This window comes from Crassostrea angulata, chromosome 7 (assembly GCF_025612915.1).
Source record: "Crassostrea angulata isolate pt1a10 chromosome 7, ASM2561291v2, whole genome shotgun sequence".
Classification (NCBI taxonomy): domain Eukaryota; kingdom Metazoa; phylum Mollusca; class Bivalvia; order Ostreida; family Ostreidae; genus Magallana; species Magallana angulata.
Window position 1 is genome coordinate 13,546,594 of NC_069117.1, and position 21,448 is coordinate 13,568,041.

The window sequence follows — 21,448 nt, forward strand, 5'->3', positions numbered from 1 at the left end:
AAAACATGTAATTTTAAATGATTTAAAAAATTAAACTTTTCAGATCTGTTACAATGTAATATAAAATTTTGTTCTAGCTGTTATTGTTTTTTTGCATGTGTGAAAATGTTTGTTACATTATTTTTATGAATGGAAAAACTGGCTAAAAGTGGGTTTGTTTTGTTGTTAAAAGGGAGCCATTTAAGGCGAAAAAAAAAATATCAAAGGTCCCTAGATGTCTTAATTAAGATACCTATCTGTATTTTGACAGTGGGTAAATTGGAGAGAGGGTAGATATCCTTTAGGCTATTTACAGTTCTCATTGGTTTTTGTGTCAAGCGGATGACCAAACCTTCGCTTGGTAGGGAGTCCATTCATACGGCCCAATCTCGTGAAAAACTCTGATACGCTATATCCTACGAGTGTGTTTGAACCGTAACACAATCTCCGAAAGTCAAGTTTAAATTGAAAATACTTTGTAATGGTTGAAAAAGAGGTTCAACAATTTTTTTTCTTTTTGTATTACATTTGTAATTATTTGTACAAAGCAAGTACATGTATTATCATTTTTCATCTGAAAATCTTCTTGCATAATGAGGGAGATAAAGTAGATACACTAGTGGACATCAGCAGACATTTTGCCTTTCAGGTCCCTAACAGTATCTCACCCTGTAATTTTCTGTGTGGAAACATGTAAAATTATGGTGTTTTATCTGATTTTAATCTCCCGACTTTGTTCTAGGGTGTTTTCCTGGACACCCACCCATTAAGTTACGCCACTGGCCTCACATCTCCCTGACCACAAGTACAAATGGCCATTATTGTTATCTCCCCTGCAGTGGGGTCACTAACAAACCAGGAACTAAGAATAGACCACCCTTTACTGTGATGTAGGGTATTCTGTTTTATGTCCTCAAGCTTATTAGGATATTGTCATGAACTGGAAAAAGAGAGAGGGAGAGAGAAGGGAGGGGAACACATTTGACAAAGGCAAAAAGTTTACTCATTTGTTCTTTCATGACAGAGAAAATAGAATTACCTGTTGATAATTGAATATGACAAATTTGAGAACAATTAAATCTTTGTATACCTAGAGATCAGGTCTAGGTGAATGGTGCTATACGTAGCCTAGTGAAGGTGACCAGAGGGCTCCTCCAAATGACCTCCATGTCTGTGTAAAACAAATGAATTCTGTGTAATAAGAAGGCATGTAGCTAAGGCAGGGTGAACCTGGACCTAGGAAAGATCAAAAGGTGTTCCTAATGTCACAGGGAACTGATGGTGGGTCAGGTCTCAGTTTGTTTCCAGGGCTAGTCTATGTAGGGGTAATTTACGAGCATGCATGGTCATAGATTGGTGGAAATGTTTACAGGAGTGTGAAAGTAGTGCCCGTTTATGTTTTCTGTGTTTTTTAGTGTAAGTATAAAGTCAATGATGAATGACAGTTGCAGTATTTTGTACTATCTTGTTGTGCAATGGTTTTTTTTTAATTAATTGGATTATCAATTCAAACTGAAGTGAGCTGTTTTCAATTTTAAAAAATATTTCATGTCATTGAAGAATTTTTTATTAAATTTTTCATAATTTTTTAACTCGATCATTACATTTTTAACAAAAATTTTATATTAGTATTAATGATATATATTAATAAAAAAAAGTTGATTTTTTAAAATATATTTCTTAAATATGAATTGAAAATAAGGTTAATTTTTGTTACCGTTTAAAGACATAACCAAAACAAATGATTTATTGCTGTATGTCGTACTTTGTGTGAGGCTCTAGTCTAATAACAAAGCAAAACAACAGTTTAAATCATCACATTCCAAAAAATATAAATTCAAATTTGTGTAATAATATTTTCATAAGAAGTAACAGATATTAAACCTAAGTGAATTGTGGATTAAAGGTTGATTTACAGTGTTTTTATAAATCTAGTACTCTATTCATTGAAGTCTTTTTAAAGATATATCCTTTGTAAAAATATTGAAGTAGATTGACTTTATGTGGGTAACAATTTGTCACAATGTTATGACAAGGGGCCATTAGACTACCAAAAGCACTTCGCGTTAACATTAATTTTTTATTGCGGAAATGTTTTACAGTTGATATATGCTTAATATACGTTAAAAAATGAAGCGTCTTTGAACAGCTCATGTGAAAACGACATGACAGTTTCCCTTGTTCACGATTTTATTGCGTCCTTCATTAATAAAGTGTCAGAAGTTTCCTGTCCTTAATTCGGTGAGTGTAAAGGTTTAACTGATGGTACCTCCATTTTTCAGGTAGCCACACGTGTGCCACAGTTCCTGACAGGCCTTGACACACAACAGGACAAGATTAATTCCTCCCTGACAAAACCCAACTGCATGCAAGAAAAATTGGCTCAGTACATCATAATTTTACTATCTTGTCAGGTTTGTATCCAATCTACAAAATTCCAAAACTTTCATTATTTTTTTTTGTGTCTGGGTTTTTATTTAACATAAAGAAATGCTTATATATATATAATACCTTTTTATTATATTTTTCCCAAATTTTTGCATGCTTTAAAAACCATCTTTGTCTTGGTAATGTAATTCCAAGTTTTTTGAAAATAATTTAAACAGAGGAATTTAGTAACATTTATTTAACTGTCGTATGATATTTTCCACAAATGAATGATATTTATTGTATTCATACGATTTTGTTTGGAGAGGGGTCATTAAAATCCTTGATGTAGGGTGTAAAAATCGGAAAGTAAATTTTCTCTTCACTGAAAAATAAACAACCACCTCTTAAGGAGACAAATGATCTGTTTGAGAGGAAGAAAGTCACTCACTTTCTCAAATTTGTCTTGGATTTAAAGGAAGAACTACAAACAGACTCATCAAAGCTTTATGATACAGTGTTAAAATTGGAAACCATTATATGTTAATCCCCTTTTTTTCCTCCATAATTTTAGCTGGTGTTTGTTTCCCTAGTGCCCGGCCCTTTTGGGGCTTAGCGTGGAACTCTTCTGTGGTGTGATGGTCGGGGCTGTTTGTTCTGGTGCCCGGGCTGTATATTTGTATAGATTAGATGATAGAACTTTGTCGGTTGTCTCACTCACCTTAAGGCTAAAACTCAAAAGTTGTTGTAATGTAGGCAAATAGAGGAGAAAGCTTGTGTCAACATCTCTTTGTACTGATTTTACAAATATTTACCAGGACTGTGTAACCCAGCTATTGTTTAGATGTGGTTCTTTGAATCACAAACAACATGGCCCGATCTCTAATCTTGACCATCATTACTCAATTAAGATTATTCAGAATGGTTGGCTACTTAGACATTCATACCCCCTGATCATTAATTGCATAGGTAATTTGTAGTCATTTGGGAATTTGGTCATTATGCCTTGACCAAGCACAGGGATAGAAGATGAAAAGCAAGATCAATGCTTGATAATGAGTGGATTAAATTTGGAATGGAAAACAAACAAACAAATACATGGGAGAGGTACTGTATAGGACTGAGCATCAATAGGCACTGTTACATTATACACAGCATGTGCTTCAACAGCTTGTAAGGGAAGCTCCCAACTTTACTACTAGGGAAATAATTCATGGGGTGAGCCTCCCCAGGTAAATCACCTGTGATATTGCATAAATAGAAATTATCTGGACTACTGTCCCCATTTTTGGGATAAACACGGGAGATTGTTATTATATGAATATAAGGTCAGTTTTATTTATTGTACATTCTAATAATTCTTCTTATATATTTAAATGTTAAAATTGATCAAAACTAAAAAATAATGGTCAATTTTTTAATGTATATTCTGGTAATTAATTTTTCTGTAATGTTAATTAAAACTAAAGTAAACTAAATATGGAGGGTTTGAGAAAGCACAAACAAGCTAAAATTGCTTTTAATGAAGATTCCATAATTTAATTAATTGCTTCAAAGAAAATAACTTTTTGATGCAATTAAACATTGTCAGAAGGATAATTGCTCATCTGTCAAATATTTCTGTATAATTTATTCACACTTGGTTGACTTTCTAATTGGGTATGGTGGCAGAAACACACTACGTATATGTGAATTTTAATTACCTAAATATTACACCTATGTGTGGAAACTGACAATGAAAGACACCTGTCTAAAGGCCAGTCAAAACTGCAGTCAAAGTATATATTCTTTGAGTCTTACCTATTAAAAAATTTTGCTATATAAAACCTGTTTTTGTAAATGGTTGAATTTTCTTAATAGAGGTTAAAGTGTTGGAAACATACACCTATAATTACGGGAGCTGAATTGTGGACCTACCGTGACACTGTAATTGGGATATGGAAAATGTAAGGATTCACTGTAATATTGCCACCAGGTATATAAACAAATTTGATATCTACCGAACAGTTTATCTATGAATTAACCCATTTAAATTAATATCAATTTACTGAAATTTTAACTTAAATTTCTGATAATCTTTTTGAAATCGGACAATAATATACTGTTGTTTTTTGGTATTAGTTTGATAAATTTCAAGTGGAACCCACTATGTCAATCACTTTATTCATTTAAATGCTAATAAAGATTGGACCATTGAAATTATTATCTAAACTTCTTAAAATGGGGTTTACTCAGGAATTGATATACCTATTTTTTGATGAATACCAAGCAATCTGGGCGGTCGCAGAGACACATCAGCTTAATACACCACAAAGCCCCTGGACAAACACACATATCACCCTGATTTTCTTGGGAACTTTTACTGGTAGAGATTAAGTAAAAGTAGATTAACTATTACCCAATCGCTGATTAGGGGTCATTGAAATAATGACCAGTAACTGATAGCCTTTTCATTTATAAACATTTGACGTGCAAATGTCACTTTGTTATATGACGGGGATTTTCTACTGTGTTAGACTCCATCTTTCATGCAGCATGTAGACACTGTAAGATCCAGCTGGCACTTAACTAATTGCCTGCCTGATTATGTGCCGTTCCCTTGTTACATGTATTATTATGGAATTTTGTAAGGCAAGGTACGTACTTTAGTATACTTGTATGCTTTAAATTAGGTCAATGTGGTTTTACCATATTTTGGGAATTTACACATTTGAAAATAATTTATTAAGAGTTATTCCGATATTTGCAGTAAAACTGAAAATTGTCTATTCACATTAAAAAGAAAATGTTAAAAACTTCAAGATTGTTTTAAAAAAATTATCTGCTAGAAATTTTATCATCTTAGTATAGACATGCTAATTATTATATATCAACTCAGACAGGTTGTAAGTGTTCTTATCAGTCGAGGCGAGATTTATGGTTGCTTAGATATCACTTATTCCATGTTAAGAACCTTGACCAGACATTTTTATTCTTCTACATAACTCTTCAGCAATTATTTAGTCTGTCTATCATTTTGCCTATACCAATTTCTAGCCTTTAATTTTACTATTAACAAAAGATTTGTCTTGAAATTTTCTGAGCTTGGAACAAGCAAAAATCCAAGATAAATTTATTTTGTTTGAGTGGAGTTGATAATTTTTTCATGTCTTGAATATAATGGAATTTTGCACCAAGATTTGGGTCACCATTGTTTGGATATGTAATACACAAGCATGTAAACAAAAAGATTTAAGAGATCAAGATGCCACAATGGTGAAATAGATTGTGGCTTCCATATCTGATATTTTGTATACTCTGGGATTTTCAAGGTTCCAGTGCTGGATTAGGGCTTCTGAGACAAAATTTGTGATATTCTCAGATGCGATGGATACTTTGTCTCTTTAATAAAAGAAAATATACTTCGTCATACAAGTCTGTTGTGCAGTGGAGCCAAACACTGTGATGCATTCAGTGATGATGTCATGAGCTGATAAAATCAATATTCATAGTCAACATTGGCTACTGCGCTGATGAAGTACGTTTGATAGAAATCTATTTTCCACACCATATGGGAGGTAGGAGGGGCTACTGAAAGTTTTATCAGGGTTATGAATATGTAAAGTTGCTGGGAGCTTATAAATAAAAAAATCCCAGGTAACCATCCAATCAGCATCCTTGTTGCATCCTTATTATAATTTCTCCATCATTGATTGTGTGCTGCATGGACTTGAAAGCATTATATTCAAAAAGCCAGTATTTCAATATTAATTATGTTCAACCAGTGTAATTTGAATTAATTTCCAGCAGAAAAAAATCAATTTTTCTGTGCATGAAAACAAACCTTATCTTAGGATCTTGTGCCTGTTTTGGGTTTTTTTTTTCATTTTGTTTGTTTTTGGATGTTGTTTGCTTGTTGAAGCATGATGCAAAGTGGTGCCACTACAGGGAAATCTGAGAAGTTGATTCCCAATGCCCACCTCCCCCTATGTGATATTGTGTTTCTAACAGATGAAATGTGATCCACTGTGCTATTTAAGTTAACTTTACTAGGATAACATCAAAGCATGAATTCAGGATTGTGATAGATTTTTTTTAAAAATATTCATGATTGAAACAAAATTTATTAAACATGTAGCATTTTTAAAAAACATTGGATCAATTCAACATGATTTTGATTTTAGGTTGTTGAATAAGGTCATATAAACCCGAAAAAATATCTTTGTTTGGGGAGATACCTATAAAAATTAATTTTCACATTGCTTAATGAAATAATGACCCTGATTATGGTTTTGCTTTGGTCTGGGCTTGTCGTACTGTGGTGTTGACATCTCATGCTATTATAATTTAATCTCTCTTGGCATGTTTCTAATCTGTCCTTAATTGACTGCAAACGCTGGCCCAAACTTCTTGGTTTTGTCAACTTTTTATTTTCAGGCCTTCTTGGCCTGAGCTAAGTACAATGTTATGTACTTGTTAAAGAACTCAAATCACTCTCTTTATGACGGTATGAAGATGAATTTTCTCACCCCATAGAAAACTCTTTCAAACCTGTAAGTACCATTACAGAGATAATCTACTCCAGTAAGAAATTAGTTTTGTTCCACTCAAGTAATGGGATTAATGAAAAAGATAGATTACAGGTTTTTAGAGATTTTAATGCTAATCTTAATCTTGTTTGAAATCAGTAGTATTGTTGGCAACCTTACATTGTGTTTGTCGTTAAACCAATGTAAAAGTTAAAATTTCAAATACCAGATTTATTCTTGAAGTATTATGTGTTCCATAGTATATATTTCTTATTTTGCTATTGGGCATTTTCTCCATATTAGTGTTCTAATTAGTGATATGTGGTTTTTTAAGAACTAGTATTTTAATTAATGAGACAGCTGTGTATAAGAGGATAAGAACAAAAACCTTCCTGGGAAAATAAGAATTCATTGGAGAAAAAACATGTGTTTTGATGAATGTCAAACAGCCAAGTCCAGAAAAAAGTTACTGACTCGTTAAAATATAATGTCATCTTTGCGCATGGGTCATTGGCGGTTCTGAAAGGAAATGTGTTTTTCTTCCTAAGCTTGACAAACTGAGATTCGGGCTTAAACAGTAGTGCAGCCAGGAAATAATAGAAGTGACAGGATTATAAGCTATAATTTGGGTAGTCTGATTCAGTCAGCGGGAAAATTTGTCTGTAACTTTAGATGGATCATCCCATTCATGGATGAACTGTAATGGTCATGTCAAGAAGTTAACCAGGTGCTGTCCAGGGTATTAAGAAATCAACAAATTTTAATGTAGATCGTAAGTATAATTTTACAAGTGGTGGTATTTAAAAAAAGCTTGGAAATTTTATTTTTCATAAATATATATATATATTTTTTTAATAATAATATTTTATGTTTAAGTTTTGAAATTAAGTTGTTGGATTGGGGAGAAAATTGTTCTAGATTTTTTTTAGTGGTCTTTAATAGATTGCAAAAGTAGGTTCTTCTTTGTTTCGAGGGAATACCAACCTCATACGAATATATTGTTATAAAAACAATACAACTCACGTAAGGTGCTTTTTGTGTTTTGAAATCGGAAATCATGTTAGCAGCTTGTCGGGTCTTCAACACGTCTTTGTTTGGAGCTAACTGACATTTGTGATCATTTCAAAAGATGCATGTGTCCCCCTTGCTTCTTTTCAGTGTGTTCAAAAATTGTAATAATGTAACACCTCTGAAAACAAAAGAAATTTTGGTATCTCTAGCAAAGCTATTGAAATGCCTGTCGCCACATCACAGAAACGTGATATATTGTTTGTCAAGATTCGTTGAAACTGATTACGATAGGCCATTATATGATTTTTTTTAATTTTGAAAAGACATATTCTGTCTGCCTAGTTCTGAAGGGGAACATTTGGGAAAATGGGATATCAAAATTTATTTTAAAATTTAGATACAAGGCAAAATTAATTTGAGGGGAAATTTTCAATTTATTTGCATGTGAGAATTCTACGCCTTAATTTTTGTCATCATTTTGAGAAATAGAATTTTATGATCAAGATAAGTTTTCATTTTAAAATGCATTTTAGAAAAAACCTTTTGGAAGCCTCCCTTGAAACCCTTTTTTCTTCTCAGAATCAATGCAACAAAAATGATACAGGTCTTGTCGGTAAAAAAAATTCAGATATAATCCAACCAAACAGGACGGACGGAGCATAACTGTTCCAGGTCAGAACCCACTTAAAGCGTCCCATTGGTCGGGTAGAGAGATGGGTTCACTCGCCATCAGATAGCCGGGCTTTTGTTCTAGTTTATCTTAGGATGGCATAGAAAAGTGTTAACTGATTATGGTGGGATAAGATCGGTGGGCATCCTAGCACAAAAGTCATTCTGTGGGGACTAGACAGAGCAAGTGGTACAGGATTCTTCTGTTGGGTATAAATCTCACTCCCAGGTAGGATTATCTCTGCAGTCAGGGAGGGTGGGGGGAGAATTTCAGAAAAAAGTTTTTTGGGTTTCATTGTTTTCAACATTTATATTTCAATTTAATAATTATTATGATACTATTTTGAATGCATGAAACCAATGAGTCATATGTCCCCATTGTACAAATTAGTCATATATCTGTGATTTTATAACAAATTGTTTTGAGAATATCATTATGTAGCAGCTACTTATCTCTGATATATATAATATGTATCATAAATAAAATAGAAACTGATCATAATTAAAACATGCAATTAAAAAAATTTGTATGTAGCTTGATCTACTATTTGTAAAACTATTTCAAGATTTAAGTTAATTTATTTGCTTTGTATTGAAGAAAATATTTGTTGATATGAAATTTAATGATTTATGTTATAGTTAAAAACTTGAAACCAAATATTAAAAGTGTAAAAATAGCAAAAGATTAATTTTTGAAGAAGATTTGAAAGCCTTAAGTATGATTCTTTAGGAGCTACTTCACACTATGTACAGAATGGATTGGAGTTGTCACAAATGACAGATTTACCATGAAGTCTCCACAAATATTGATCTTGATTTCAAAATGGGGACGTCTTAAACATTAAAGTACCGTTTGGAATATTTGTGAATTCTGAATTAAAAATTGTTCAGTATCATTTTTCAACAAATCTGTTTTTGTACATTTTCCACCTTTAAAAATATAGCTATAAAATACCGGTATACCAAAAATATTTTTCAGATACCCAAGTTTTAATTTTATTAATTTATGTAATAAAACACAATGATAGAATAATTTTTTTTGTTATTAAATCATTTTATTTATCTGTTTTAAAGAACAAAAAATTAAAAGAAACAAAGAGTTTGACCAAATGAAACATTTTGGGAAAATTAGGGCAAACATTATATGCATATCTACTTATTTACTATGTTTGAATAATTTTGAAGGGGCTATATCTTCTTTTCCACAGGACAGACATGATATTTTTAACCAGCGTCTTGACTACAGAGTTGTGTAAAACTGATATCTATTGATTCTTCGTTTGTTTCGGCATTAATTTCTTATCATTTCTTTCTCAATGAAGCATTCGATAGAGAGAAAAAGCGGGGTCTGATAGTTTGCATGTTTGGCCAATCGTTACTGAAGTGGCGGTACGTGTTCTGTTCTTATCCACAATTTGCACAATTCGAGTAACAAACAAGCAAACAAATGACAGTTTGTTTAATTTCTGTCTGTCATAGGGAAGTTTATAATACTATCATTAATCAAAGCAATGAGTTTCCTGGAAAAAATAAAAATAAAAGGAGGGGTTTAGAAAAAAGTAAATTATTTTCATTTGATTTTTTTTGCTTTTGTTTTTCATTTTATAACATAATTTATATCTAAGACGTTGAAATTAATTTTGACATGCCATAATTTAATTAATTTTTGAAACTGAATAATGGAATTATTTTAAATCGGAAAAGAGATTTCGAAGAACAATCATCGCCATTGCTTGAAATTCATTTTTATTTGCGCAATTGGATGCAAACAGCCAGCTATCAACATTTCTTTGTCATTTGTTCTTGTCTCTTGTTTGTGATCAGTAGGGATGAACGCTTTGTAAAGTTTTTATCAGAGGTGTCATGCTCCCCTCCGATTCATGGTCAGTAAAGCGGTGAGCTGTGTACAGGAACACTAGCTGCCAGAAGACCCCCAGTAAATCGCGTACTCTGGGAAAACATGGCCAACAGTGACTCGTTCTGTTTTGTGCGAAATTGTAAAATTCTGAATGGGAGTATGGGTCTTTCTTTGTTTTGTAAGTAATTTCTGTTTCCATTTCTTATGGTACATATACTGGGTTTTGTTTAAATACACTGGGTTTTCTTTCAGCCAGTAGAAAATAGTTTTGTGTTTACTGACCATTCCGGTTTTTTCCCTCGTTTTTCACCAGCCAAAACTTGTGAATTAATTGTATTGATATCAGCTATAGATGAAACCTATTCCTAAAATATGTTGCCAGTATCTTTTTTATCTGATATTATTCATCTGTTCAATATATGCAGTATGTATTTGCCTTCTATGACTAGGATAAGGGGTTTGTTGACATTGCAAGAAACCTAATTCTCTAGTTCCGATTTCGATACTTTTCTTTTTCTGAGTTTCCACTTATTAAAATTTGTATCTGTTTGCTTCCTTGGGTGTCATATTGAAGGATCAAAACTAAACTGAGCCCAATTTTGTTCTAATGATCTGTTTGCACTTCATAAGCAAACATAGGAACAAACCTCTTCACCACTTTTGTCGCAGAGATTGTAATGTATTCTTAGGTTAAGGGATTTTGTGCTTAGGACAGGCACTTTTTCCCCCTCCGTGATTTACACTGGAATGATTTTTAGTGAAGGGGTAGTTGGAGTCTGTTAAACAAGAATCAGTGAATCAAGTCAAAGGACTAGAAAGCGTGCGATATCTGTGTTGGCAGGAAGAGAAGTATTACGATCTCTTCCCAGGTGGTTAGAAAGTCGATACACAAGTGTACCTCCCAAAGAGGCAAAAAGACAAATTTGCGACGGGATCGTGTTGAAGATTTAATATCCACACTTGTTAATGTTTCTCTATTTCGGTAAAAGGTAATCCTACTTCACAGCTTGTATTGATGAGTTTGTTGACGACTCTTGTTTGATAGGACTTTTCACCTGGTAGAATTGTAGCTAGGAATAGACCCAAGTTTTATCAAAAAGCACTTGACCAACCAATATTTTTAAATCTGCAATGTAGATTAAGATTATTCATTTTATCTTTGCAAAGGAAAACTGTTTTAAATGGGTAATAAAGCAATTGGAAGCTATAATGAAGACTTGATAAGAATTAAAATATCAAAGATATCTGTATATTTTGATGCAATTTTTTTCTCTTTTTTTTGCAGGTGCATGTGTTCTAGCTATTGGTTGTCAAATTAGGCCAAGTTGTCTTCAAGAATGAGGAAAAAAGAAAATTGGAGAACTTCCTAAATCTCACAAAGATCTTCCACACAGCATCAGTTCTCTATACCGTGGAAAAAAAACATGGAGCGCATCATTGTTTCATTTTTTACTTTCGCCTCCATTATGGCAAGTGTTTGGACCCAGCAGAAAGCCTTCTTTGTGACATTTCATCTGAAGGAAGATCTTCCCAATAACACTTTGATAGGGAGTCTGGAGCAGGAGATAGGCCTATCAGCCAAGATCAACATTTCCCTCCCAAACCTCAAGTTCACATTCAAGAAAAAAGAGGAGCCCATTATTTCACTATTTCGCCTTTCAAATTCTAGTCAACTTTTTACTAACCAAGTGATAGATAGAGAGAAAGTCTCAGCTTGTCAGTACAAACCACAGTGTGTATTCAACTTTGAGATTGTTGTGACAAGTTATGCATCCAGTTATTTTGGTGAAATCAATGTTCAAGTCAATGTTACTGATGTTAATGATCACAGTCCAAAGTTCGATCCTAATTTTATTCGGCTCAGTTTACCGGAATCCACCACTGCTAACAAGAGTGTGTACAGAGTGGAACCGGCTCAAGATTATGACACAGGGGGCAATAACTCGGTGCAATCCTACGAGCTCAACCAGATCACACCTTCAGGTTCAGCCTCTATGGATTTTAGAATGGAAGAAATTAGGTCCATCTCTGAAGTTTCTCGTAACATCTTGACCAATGTGAACTTGGATTATGAACGTGAACAACTTTACGTGTATCACATTCTTGCCAGAGATGGTGGAAATCCTCAAAGAACAGGCACCTTTACACTGGAAGTAAACGTGGTAGATGAAAACGACAATTCTCCCATTTTTGATAAGTCACAGGCTGCTGTGACCATCGAAGAATACACTGCTGTAAACACCCCTTTCTATGTTTTCCATGCCAGTGATAAAGATTCTGGTAAAAATGGCCAAATTGAATTTCGTTTCAAGAAGTTTCAGGAACAGTGGCAAGAAATTGCTACTTTGTTTTCGATCCATAATGAAACTGGTACAGTTAAAGTTATTGGAAACCTGAAATACGAGCATGGGAAAGTATACCATATCATTGTGGAAGCAACTGACAAGGGAGATATTCCCAGGTATGCTACTGCTCAGCTGGATGTCACAGTCAAAGATTCCGGAAATAATGCTCCTAAAATAAACATCAACTTCCTTTCGACTGATCAAGGAAACAACACTGTCAGCGTTTCAGAAGATGCTTTCTTGGAGCAAGCCATTGCCATCGTCATTGTGGAAGACTCCGACACTGGTCCAAATGGAGAGGTGACTTGCAGAACCTTTAACACTTTCTTTGGTCTCCAAAGCTTGGATGATGGATACAAGGTCATCATCCAGCATTACTTGGATAGAGAAACCCAAAGCTCTCATCACATCAAGATCACATGTGCTGACAAGGGCACACCAGTATTGGATAGCGTGTTGGAGTTTACAGTTAATGTGTTGGATGCCAACGATAATCCGCCAAAGTTTTCCCAGTTTTACTACAATGCCAAAGTTAACGAAACCAACAACCGAGGGAAAGAGATTATTCAAGTACTTGCTACAGATAAAGACATTGGGAAAAATGGACAGATTTCGTATTTCATTGAGCCACCAACAGACAACAGATTCTCTATTGGACCTGAGACAGGAATTGTTACTGCTAATGTGGACTTTGATAGGGAGCAATCAGTACATATAACATTCACCGTCAGAGCCACAGACCATGGAACACCACCACAGAACACCACAGCCAACATTTGGTTGGATATTGAAGATGTTAATGACAATCCTCCAAATTTCTTGAAGGCCAACTTTGTCTTCTCTGTTGATGAAAATTTGCCCAATGGATCCTTTGTTGGAGCAGTCCAAGCAGTGGACAAGGATGAGGGCAAAAATGGAGAATTTGATTTCTCAATTTCGGGGGATTATTCCAACAAATCAGTTATTCCTTTCACTGTTTCCCCTTCAGGTGAGATCAAGACCTACGAGTCTTTGGACAGGGAATTTCTGAACCGCTATGACTTTCAAGTCCTTGCTGTAGACAAAGGAGACCCTTCACTAACTGGAACTGCTCATGTTACAATCAACATCAATGATAAAAATGACAATGCACCAATATTCATCTTCCCAAGCACTGATAACCACACCATCATCATACCCAACACAACCCCCTTAGAGTCCATCATAGCTTCCATACAGGCCTATGATTTGGATGAAGATACCAATGGTTATGGCAATGGGAAGGTCATGTTTTATATAGATGGTGGCAATGAAGGCGGAATCTTTTATCTGAACCACGATACCGGAAGTCTCCACTTCAGGAAAGCAGTCAGTGTTGCTCAAGACTATACCTTTCATCTGAAAATCCGGGCGCGTGATAATGGGCACGAGGCCCTAGAGGCCAAGCGAGATCTGGACATCATCGTCAAGTACATGAATGCTACCGCTAGCTCTATACCAGATCCGAACGACTCGGACAAGAATATCCTGATAGTGGTTATTGTGGTGTGTGTGACCATTGTCGTGTCTGTGGCTCTTATTGCCCTCATCTGTATGCTGCGTCGTAAGAATGAGGACAAGATGAAAGACGATGGACCCCCCTTCCTGGCCTCGGGATCCCCAACCTCTGCCCTGTATGACAGACCCCCAGCATACCTGTATCAGAACGGGACCCCTGGGGACAAATCCAGACCAAGAGTCAGCTTCTCCAAGGAAAACGACACGTTTACCAAGCAGCAGCTGATGGAGAAAATGACTGGACACCCAGTAAGTTGTTCTACAGTTTATTTCCTTGTGTACTTTTATCTCTCTAATTAATATACATGTACATGCATTATACATTGATAAGGATAACATTATGTTACTACCGGTAGTTCACATTTATTTTACTTTTTAAATGATTTTAGTTCTTGTATAATAGTACAAAAATTAATTCCAATCCGTGTTAAGTATACATGTATGTATTTTGTCATAAAAGCATGGCTTACAAACCACCAGTTTAGTAGTAACCTCATGTACGGGTAGTTTGGTGGTAAACAGATCAGAACAGTGTGAACCGGTGTCCTATTTACTGAGATCTCCCCAAAGATTGAAGTGAAAAGGGGGACACAAAGGAACGTTTGACCCCCTAAGCCTATCTCTGTGAGGGATCTACGTCTTTGTGTTTGGTCACAACTCTTGAAGATCGTAGTTTTTCAAAATATCGTTTCCTTTTCTTTTTTGTTTGATTTTGTTTAAATTTTCTATTGCGGTAAGACAAAGCACCAGTAGACAATTAAGGTCCAGTGAACATCTGACTTCTCTTTAGAAATCTGGTTCCAAACTATGGATTTGAACAAAAGGCCATGCAAAAAAAAATAGGACGCTATTACAAATTTTATTTCAAAAACTGAAATAAAATTATGCTCTTAATTTTCTACTACTTTTAGTAGACTCATGTAATTTTTTTATTTTTAATCAAAATTTGAATAAAATTTGTGTTAAAATTTAAAAAATTCATACTACTCTTAAGGTATATTTTATTAACTGTAGTCTTAAGATCTAGGAAAGAAAAAAGACATGAAGTAAAAAACAAACATGGGAAAAATAAATTTTTTAAAAGAGGTTTTCTTGTCATTTTATGAGAGTTTTCCTTAAAAAAAATATCTGCCTGGAGATTGTCAAAAGTTGAAACAAAGAAGCTATTGTTTCCTCTAACGAACTGTAATGTTTGTCGCTGTTATTCAATACTACAGTATTTCTAAACCAAGTGACTTGCAGCTTTTGAAATAACACACACAAACAACACAGTTTTTATGCTAATCTTGAAGAATATCTTCTGCTTGTCTCTTCATTGAAATTTGATACTTTTTCTTTGAAACCAATTTCTTTTACTTGCTGGTAAAAAAGTTCTGTAGACGCAGTGCACTTATCATTGGCATCAAGTTGGGTGTTTTTAACAGTTTTTAGAGGACATTTTTCTATTTAAAACTGAAATGCATCGTTTTCTGCTCAAAGACGGTGAAATAGATATTTTTTGTGGCATAAACAGTCTTTTCACAAATCATTTACAAAAGCTTTGATAAGGAAAGATCACTTTTAGCTTATCTGATTAACTGTTGCATAATAGTTTTTGTCAAAAAGAGACACTTTTTGTTTTGTTTTGAGAACTGCAGTCTCATCTCTTCACAAGTTCATATAAACAAAATAATTTTGTTTGCTAAGTAAAAGTTAAGTAGGTATAGATAAATATAATTTTTGAAAAATTAAGCACCTGGATTTGGAATATTACAGTTTCTATTTGAATGCATGATTCACATGACACAAGATAAGACCTCGCAGTCGGGAAACCATCACATTTAGACAGATGTCGCAAAATTAATGACATCAAATACCGATTTTACCAACAACTACAAGAATTGCTCGAATCTTCTCGGGGTTGGGTAGAAAGTGTCCCAGCTACTGGCTGTTTGCTTTGGTTAGATAGGGAGACTCTCTGAACCAACAGTTGGATGATAAACAGTAAGGTGTGGAGTAAGGGAAATGTTTGTACTGTTGGGAATCTTTGGAAGGACTGGAATGAAACCGATCAAGCTCCTTCAGTGTAGGAGACAATGGTCCAAACTAAGTTTCCTATCCCCCCCCCCCCCCATCCCCATATGTAAAAAAAAAAATGTGTTATGCAGTTTTAGGTGTAATTTATATACATGTATATGAATCCTAACATTCAATTTATTTTAAAATTTCAATCTATTGTTGGTACTATTTATTGTATAATATGTTTGAATTTTGATTTTTAAAAAAAATGAAATTTTAAGGTATGTTTTCATTTTTTTTCCAGAATGGTAGAAATGAGCAAGGAAAATACACAGGCCACAACCAACAGGTAATTATCTTTGAAATATTTGATTTTAACAAATTTTAAAATATACAATAAATTAGAAAATTTACTCATGAAACTTGGATGTACCACTAGCTATATTTTGTACAAAATGTTAAACTTATGAAATTACCAAATCTTTTGATGGGATGAATATTCAATTTCAAAAATTGTTGGAAGATTGAAATTGAAATATAGTCACTGGTTTTGAATGAAAGCATCACATGCTTGGGTAGATGTGAAAATACGTTTGGTTTTTTCTTGAATTTCTGATATGGTTTTCTGATCAAGCAGGTGCTACCTAGAAACACACTCTATTGTTAGAAATTTAAAAAAGGGAATAAAAGTGAAAGTCATTCTGTTTTTTATCAATGAAAATTTATCCTCTGTCAATATTTCTAACAACTGAAATATTAAAACTTATGGGTATCTGTTAGTAAAAAAAAAAAACACTGAGAATTGCCATGAACTATAAGAGAGATTTTTAAGGTAAAAATATACAGTTTATTAATTTTTTATTAGTCAAAGGGAGTTATTTAATGTCTTTAGAAAATCAAAAGACCATCTGAAGAAAAGTGAAAAAGTGTGATTTAAAGATTCAATTATAAAATCTTAAAGGGGGAAAATATGATAATTCTTGGCCTTTCAATGTATTAGTGTGATGTGAGCTGTAGCATATCTCTGGCACCATAACTGATGATTTTTTTTTCAAAATACATGGCTCAAACTCCCTGGGAAGTCCAATATTAATTTCACACATAAAAACTTCAGAAAATTTTAAAATAAGAATATTGAAAAAAAAAAATTTAAATAACATTTATGATTATGTCTATGATGATGTGTGTTAAATAATTCTCTTTTGTTATCACAGAATCCAAAGTCTCATACAGAGGAGAGCCCTAGTGAAATATCAGGGGAGACAATTCCATCCGACAGTGGACACGGGGGATCAGAGGAAGATTTCAACAGTCACAACCACAATAACAATATGGGTAAGTATCTTACATCTCCCTGCATGGGTTTAAATACATGAATTCCATACAAGTTTGTATTAATTACTGATTATTTACTTTTGTTTTATGCATATTTCATCAGAATATAAGAAAAGCTATTGTTATTGTATATAGTTATTAATACATTTTTCCCTTGCATTTATTTGTTTATAATTCATGTATGTTTAATCCGTGAATATATATGTATGTACTGTACTCATTTATTTTTACATCTTTTTTCTTTACTTTGCAGATAAAAGAATACCTCTACAGCCCTCGTACTTGAAAAACGGTGTCTTCATGATGCAAGAACCAATCAACAACCATTCTAACACACTGCCGAATGAGAGGCGCTTAAATTCCACATCTTCCAACCTGCCAGTGTCCAAATACATTGATGATAGTTTATTAACTTCGAGTATCAATTCTCTGTGGTCAGACAACCACACCGTTAATAGACAAAACAGTTGCAATGTGCAAAAATTACCCACAATTCCTGCATGGACAGGTTATCACCAAGGTGATAGAATGAACGACAGTTTGTTGTTTTATTCCAAAGACACGACGCTGGGGAGTCACAGTGCTCATAGCCGTGACGATGACGAGTGTACGACAACCAGCGGAAGCTACACCATTAATCCCGATGAAATCGACGACAGTTTCGATAACAGACCCAGGGATATGTTTGTGTAGTTGTTAAAAACACTGCGAAAATTGTTAGAAAATGTGAGATACTAATAATAATGACTTTTTAACCAAAGATTTTGTTAATTGGATGAACCAAATATATTTTTTTGTGAACATTAAGTGCTATCGACCATATGTGGACACTAACTGCAAGGAAATGCTAACACAGGCAACGTGCACCCACTCCCAGGATGCTCTGCTTGCACTGTGACTACTCGCCCAGAAATTGGCCAATGAAATTCCTTTGCAACAGTTTCTTATATGGTAAGTCGTCATCTCAATGCTTCTATAGTAGCATATGTTTCATGTTTTCTAAACATTGGATAAAATATCAAGAGATACCCTTATTAATCTTTTCTTTTTCTCTTGTAGCTTTGATGGCAGCATAGCAGAGCCTGGGGAGATTTCTGCATGGATAAAACGATATCGGAATTGGTATCAGTGAAGAAAACCTGTTCACATATTAGCATGCCAGTATTAAAACTAACCTTTGGATGATTGGAGGAGAAAAGGCATCAACGTGTGGTGTACAATAAATCTGTGTTCATTATATCTATATATGGTGGAGTGAGAAAATAATCCAACTAGATACTAACTAGTATATAACAGATCTCAGTTAATTTTTGTATCGCAAATGTGTTTTTCTCTATTGCAATATTTTATATCTCAGCAATAAGTGTTGATGAATATGATTTGTTTAATATTGAGTTTGACTTTGTTTTATCTCTTCTTGTTAATGTTTGTCATGAGATGAACAAAGTTCATGAAATCCTGTTGTTTTGTGTTTTCTATAAGGAAAACAGATACATGTAAATGTATGCATAATGTTGTTAATGGCAGCCTCGGAATGTTACTGATAATATGATCAAAATATAACAAAATAAAATTGAAATAAAAATTGCTGGTGTTTTTTTTTTTTATTATTATTATTTATTTGATAACCTTTTATAATTGTTTTAGAAAAATTGTGCAATTAAAGTGTTATGAATGGATTTTAGAAAGATTACTTTTAATTTTATAAGACAATGAAATGTTTTGCAAGTTTGGAAACCACAATTTGAAAAAAAAATATGGGATCAAGTGACGAAATCTCTTTGTTATTTAGGACCATGGGCATAAATACTGAAGTTGAAGTATATATGTCCTTTTGGTCTGATTTCAAATTCGTGTAATACAATTATCAATTTTCTTTATGGCATAAATACTAGTAGCCAACATTATGCAACTTTATGGCCATGAAAATCTAGACATTATTGAGAGTGTACATTTGAATTACCGGTATTTGAAAACATTTCTTAATTTAAGAAGCAAAACAGCAAATTTTATGATATATGGTGAAACAGTGCGCTGCCCTTTGTACATGTATATTTATGTTTTTACAAGAATAATTAAGCCCTGAAAACAAAGTTGTATATACATGGTACAGTTATTTATTTTCACAACATTTAATACATTTGTAAAAGTCCATGGATATGTTGTATTCAATGAATTTTGAGCATATGAGGGCTACAATATGTCTGGCACAACCATATTTGGTCAATTTAAAAATGGTTAACCGCTACTGTTAATCAAAGATTAAAATACCAATTGTCCAAATATGGTCCAATGATATTTATAAATTGTTCTTTAAGAGGTCATATGTATAAAACTTTATAACCTCATTTTAGCTTTGAGAAGTATCTCGATATTTCATCTGTAAAACTAAGAAAAAAAATAAAATTTCGTACATCAAACCATCGTCTCCCTGTAGAGACAGGCGAATGGTATAACAATACATGTACTATGTTATTGTGTAATAAAGGTCTCGTTGGCGATGAATTTCATTATATTTTAGAATGTTCGGTCCTAGAAGAGAAAAGGAAAAAATATCTATATAAACACAAAATATTGGAAAGACCAGTTTTTTAAAGTTCTTTGAACTTATGATCAAATATAATTCTAAATCGATAAGAAAATTGTTTGTATTTAATATATGATGCTGTCTGTTCCCTTTTAGTTGTTTTCCTATTTTGATCCTTTATACCATAGTCTAACATAAGTATTGATTTTATAATATGTCCCTTTTTATTCATATCTATTTCCTGTACGAAAAGTACCAATATGTATACCTCTGTAGATTTGTATTTTGGTGTATTCTATCTATATGTTCCTCTTGTACGAAATTATTTGGATTGAGCGAATCAACTGAAATGAACTAAAAGCTCTTAATGTTGAGAGTAGTGTAGTCCGAAATATCTGACGTTTTCCTGGCCTTTTTAAAGATTTTAATATTTTACATTCCTAGCATGTAAAATATCAAAATCGTTAAAAAAGGCCGTCAGATATTTCGGACTAAGAGAAGTGTAACCCTATAGATCCCAGGGATGGCAATGAACTGGCGAATTATGTCCTAGTACGCTGTTTCGTCGATTTATTTTTCATTTACAGTTTCTTTTTTTTTTCACCCTCAGTCTGTAAACATGTGTTGTTTTATGACGGAGGAAAACATTCAAATATAATTATTTGGTCGATACTAAAAACTGATCTACAGTGGAACATGCACGACTCCGGTTCACTGTATATTTCCGTCCGAAAGGGAATTAATTTTGTATAAACGTATGAAGAGAGAGAGAGAAAAACAGGATTCCAGTCTACAAAATCAATCTAGAACGTCCAGTTACAAAATTGATAAATAAATTATAAGATTTCAGTATAAAAGTATTACATCCACTGGTTGATTAAAATTATCAAAAGCTTTAAAAATATATGTTTAGTAAAATGTAGCTTGTCAAATTTAGTGGTAAGAGCGATAACTTGCTCTCTTTTTTCCAACCAGGGACGTGTGTGTGTGTGTGTGTGTGTGTGTGTGTGTGTGTGTGTATATAGAGAGATTTTTAAAAAAGCGTGATTGAGTGAAAATAATATGCATAAACATACTTGATATTACACATTAAAAAGGTCAAATTATGATATACGATATAGTTTTATCTCTCTATGTCAACCAAGGTACAATGTATGCACATACGTAAATTTACCAAATGTGCATATGGAACAATACTGTACTTAGATTTTCCCTGTAACACATTTAGTGTGTTATCATGTTTTGATATGTTGGATAACATATTTGAAATAAAGAAGCTTTTAGAATTCCGGACTTATTTATATTTATATATCAT

General features: G+C 33.4%; 1 protein-coding gene across 5 annotated transcripts in view; it reads left to right on the forward strand.

Moving 5' to 3' along the window:
• The window catches only part of LOC128155341 (protocadherin-9-like), a 42,789-nt gene extending 23,598 nt beyond the window's left edge, over positions 1-19,191 (forward strand). For 2 of the 5 annotated variants that reach the window (XM_052816998.1, XM_052816996.1), the window contains exons 2-7: positions 2,262-2,393; positions 11,678-14,522; positions 16,576-16,620; positions 17,486-17,606; positions 17,860-18,557; positions 18,666-19,191. In XM_052816998.1, coding sequence (XP_052672958.1) covers positions 11,817-14,522; positions 16,576-16,620; positions 17,486-17,606; positions 17,860-18,299 — 3,312 coding nt within the window. In that variant the 5' untranslated portion in view covers positions 2,262-2,393; positions 11,678-11,816 and the 3' untranslated portion in view covers positions 18,300-18,557; positions 18,666-19,191. Of the gene's footprint in view, positions 1-2,261; positions 2,394-7,320; positions 7,627-8,530; positions 8,764-10,174; positions 10,571-11,677; positions 14,523-16,575; positions 16,621-17,485; positions 17,607-17,859; positions 18,558-18,665 lie in introns of those variants that run through there. The other 3 variants (XM_052816999.1, XM_052816997.1, XM_052817001.1) reach the window with 3 other exon arrangements.
• Positions 19,192-21,448: the final 2,257 nt, after the last annotated feature.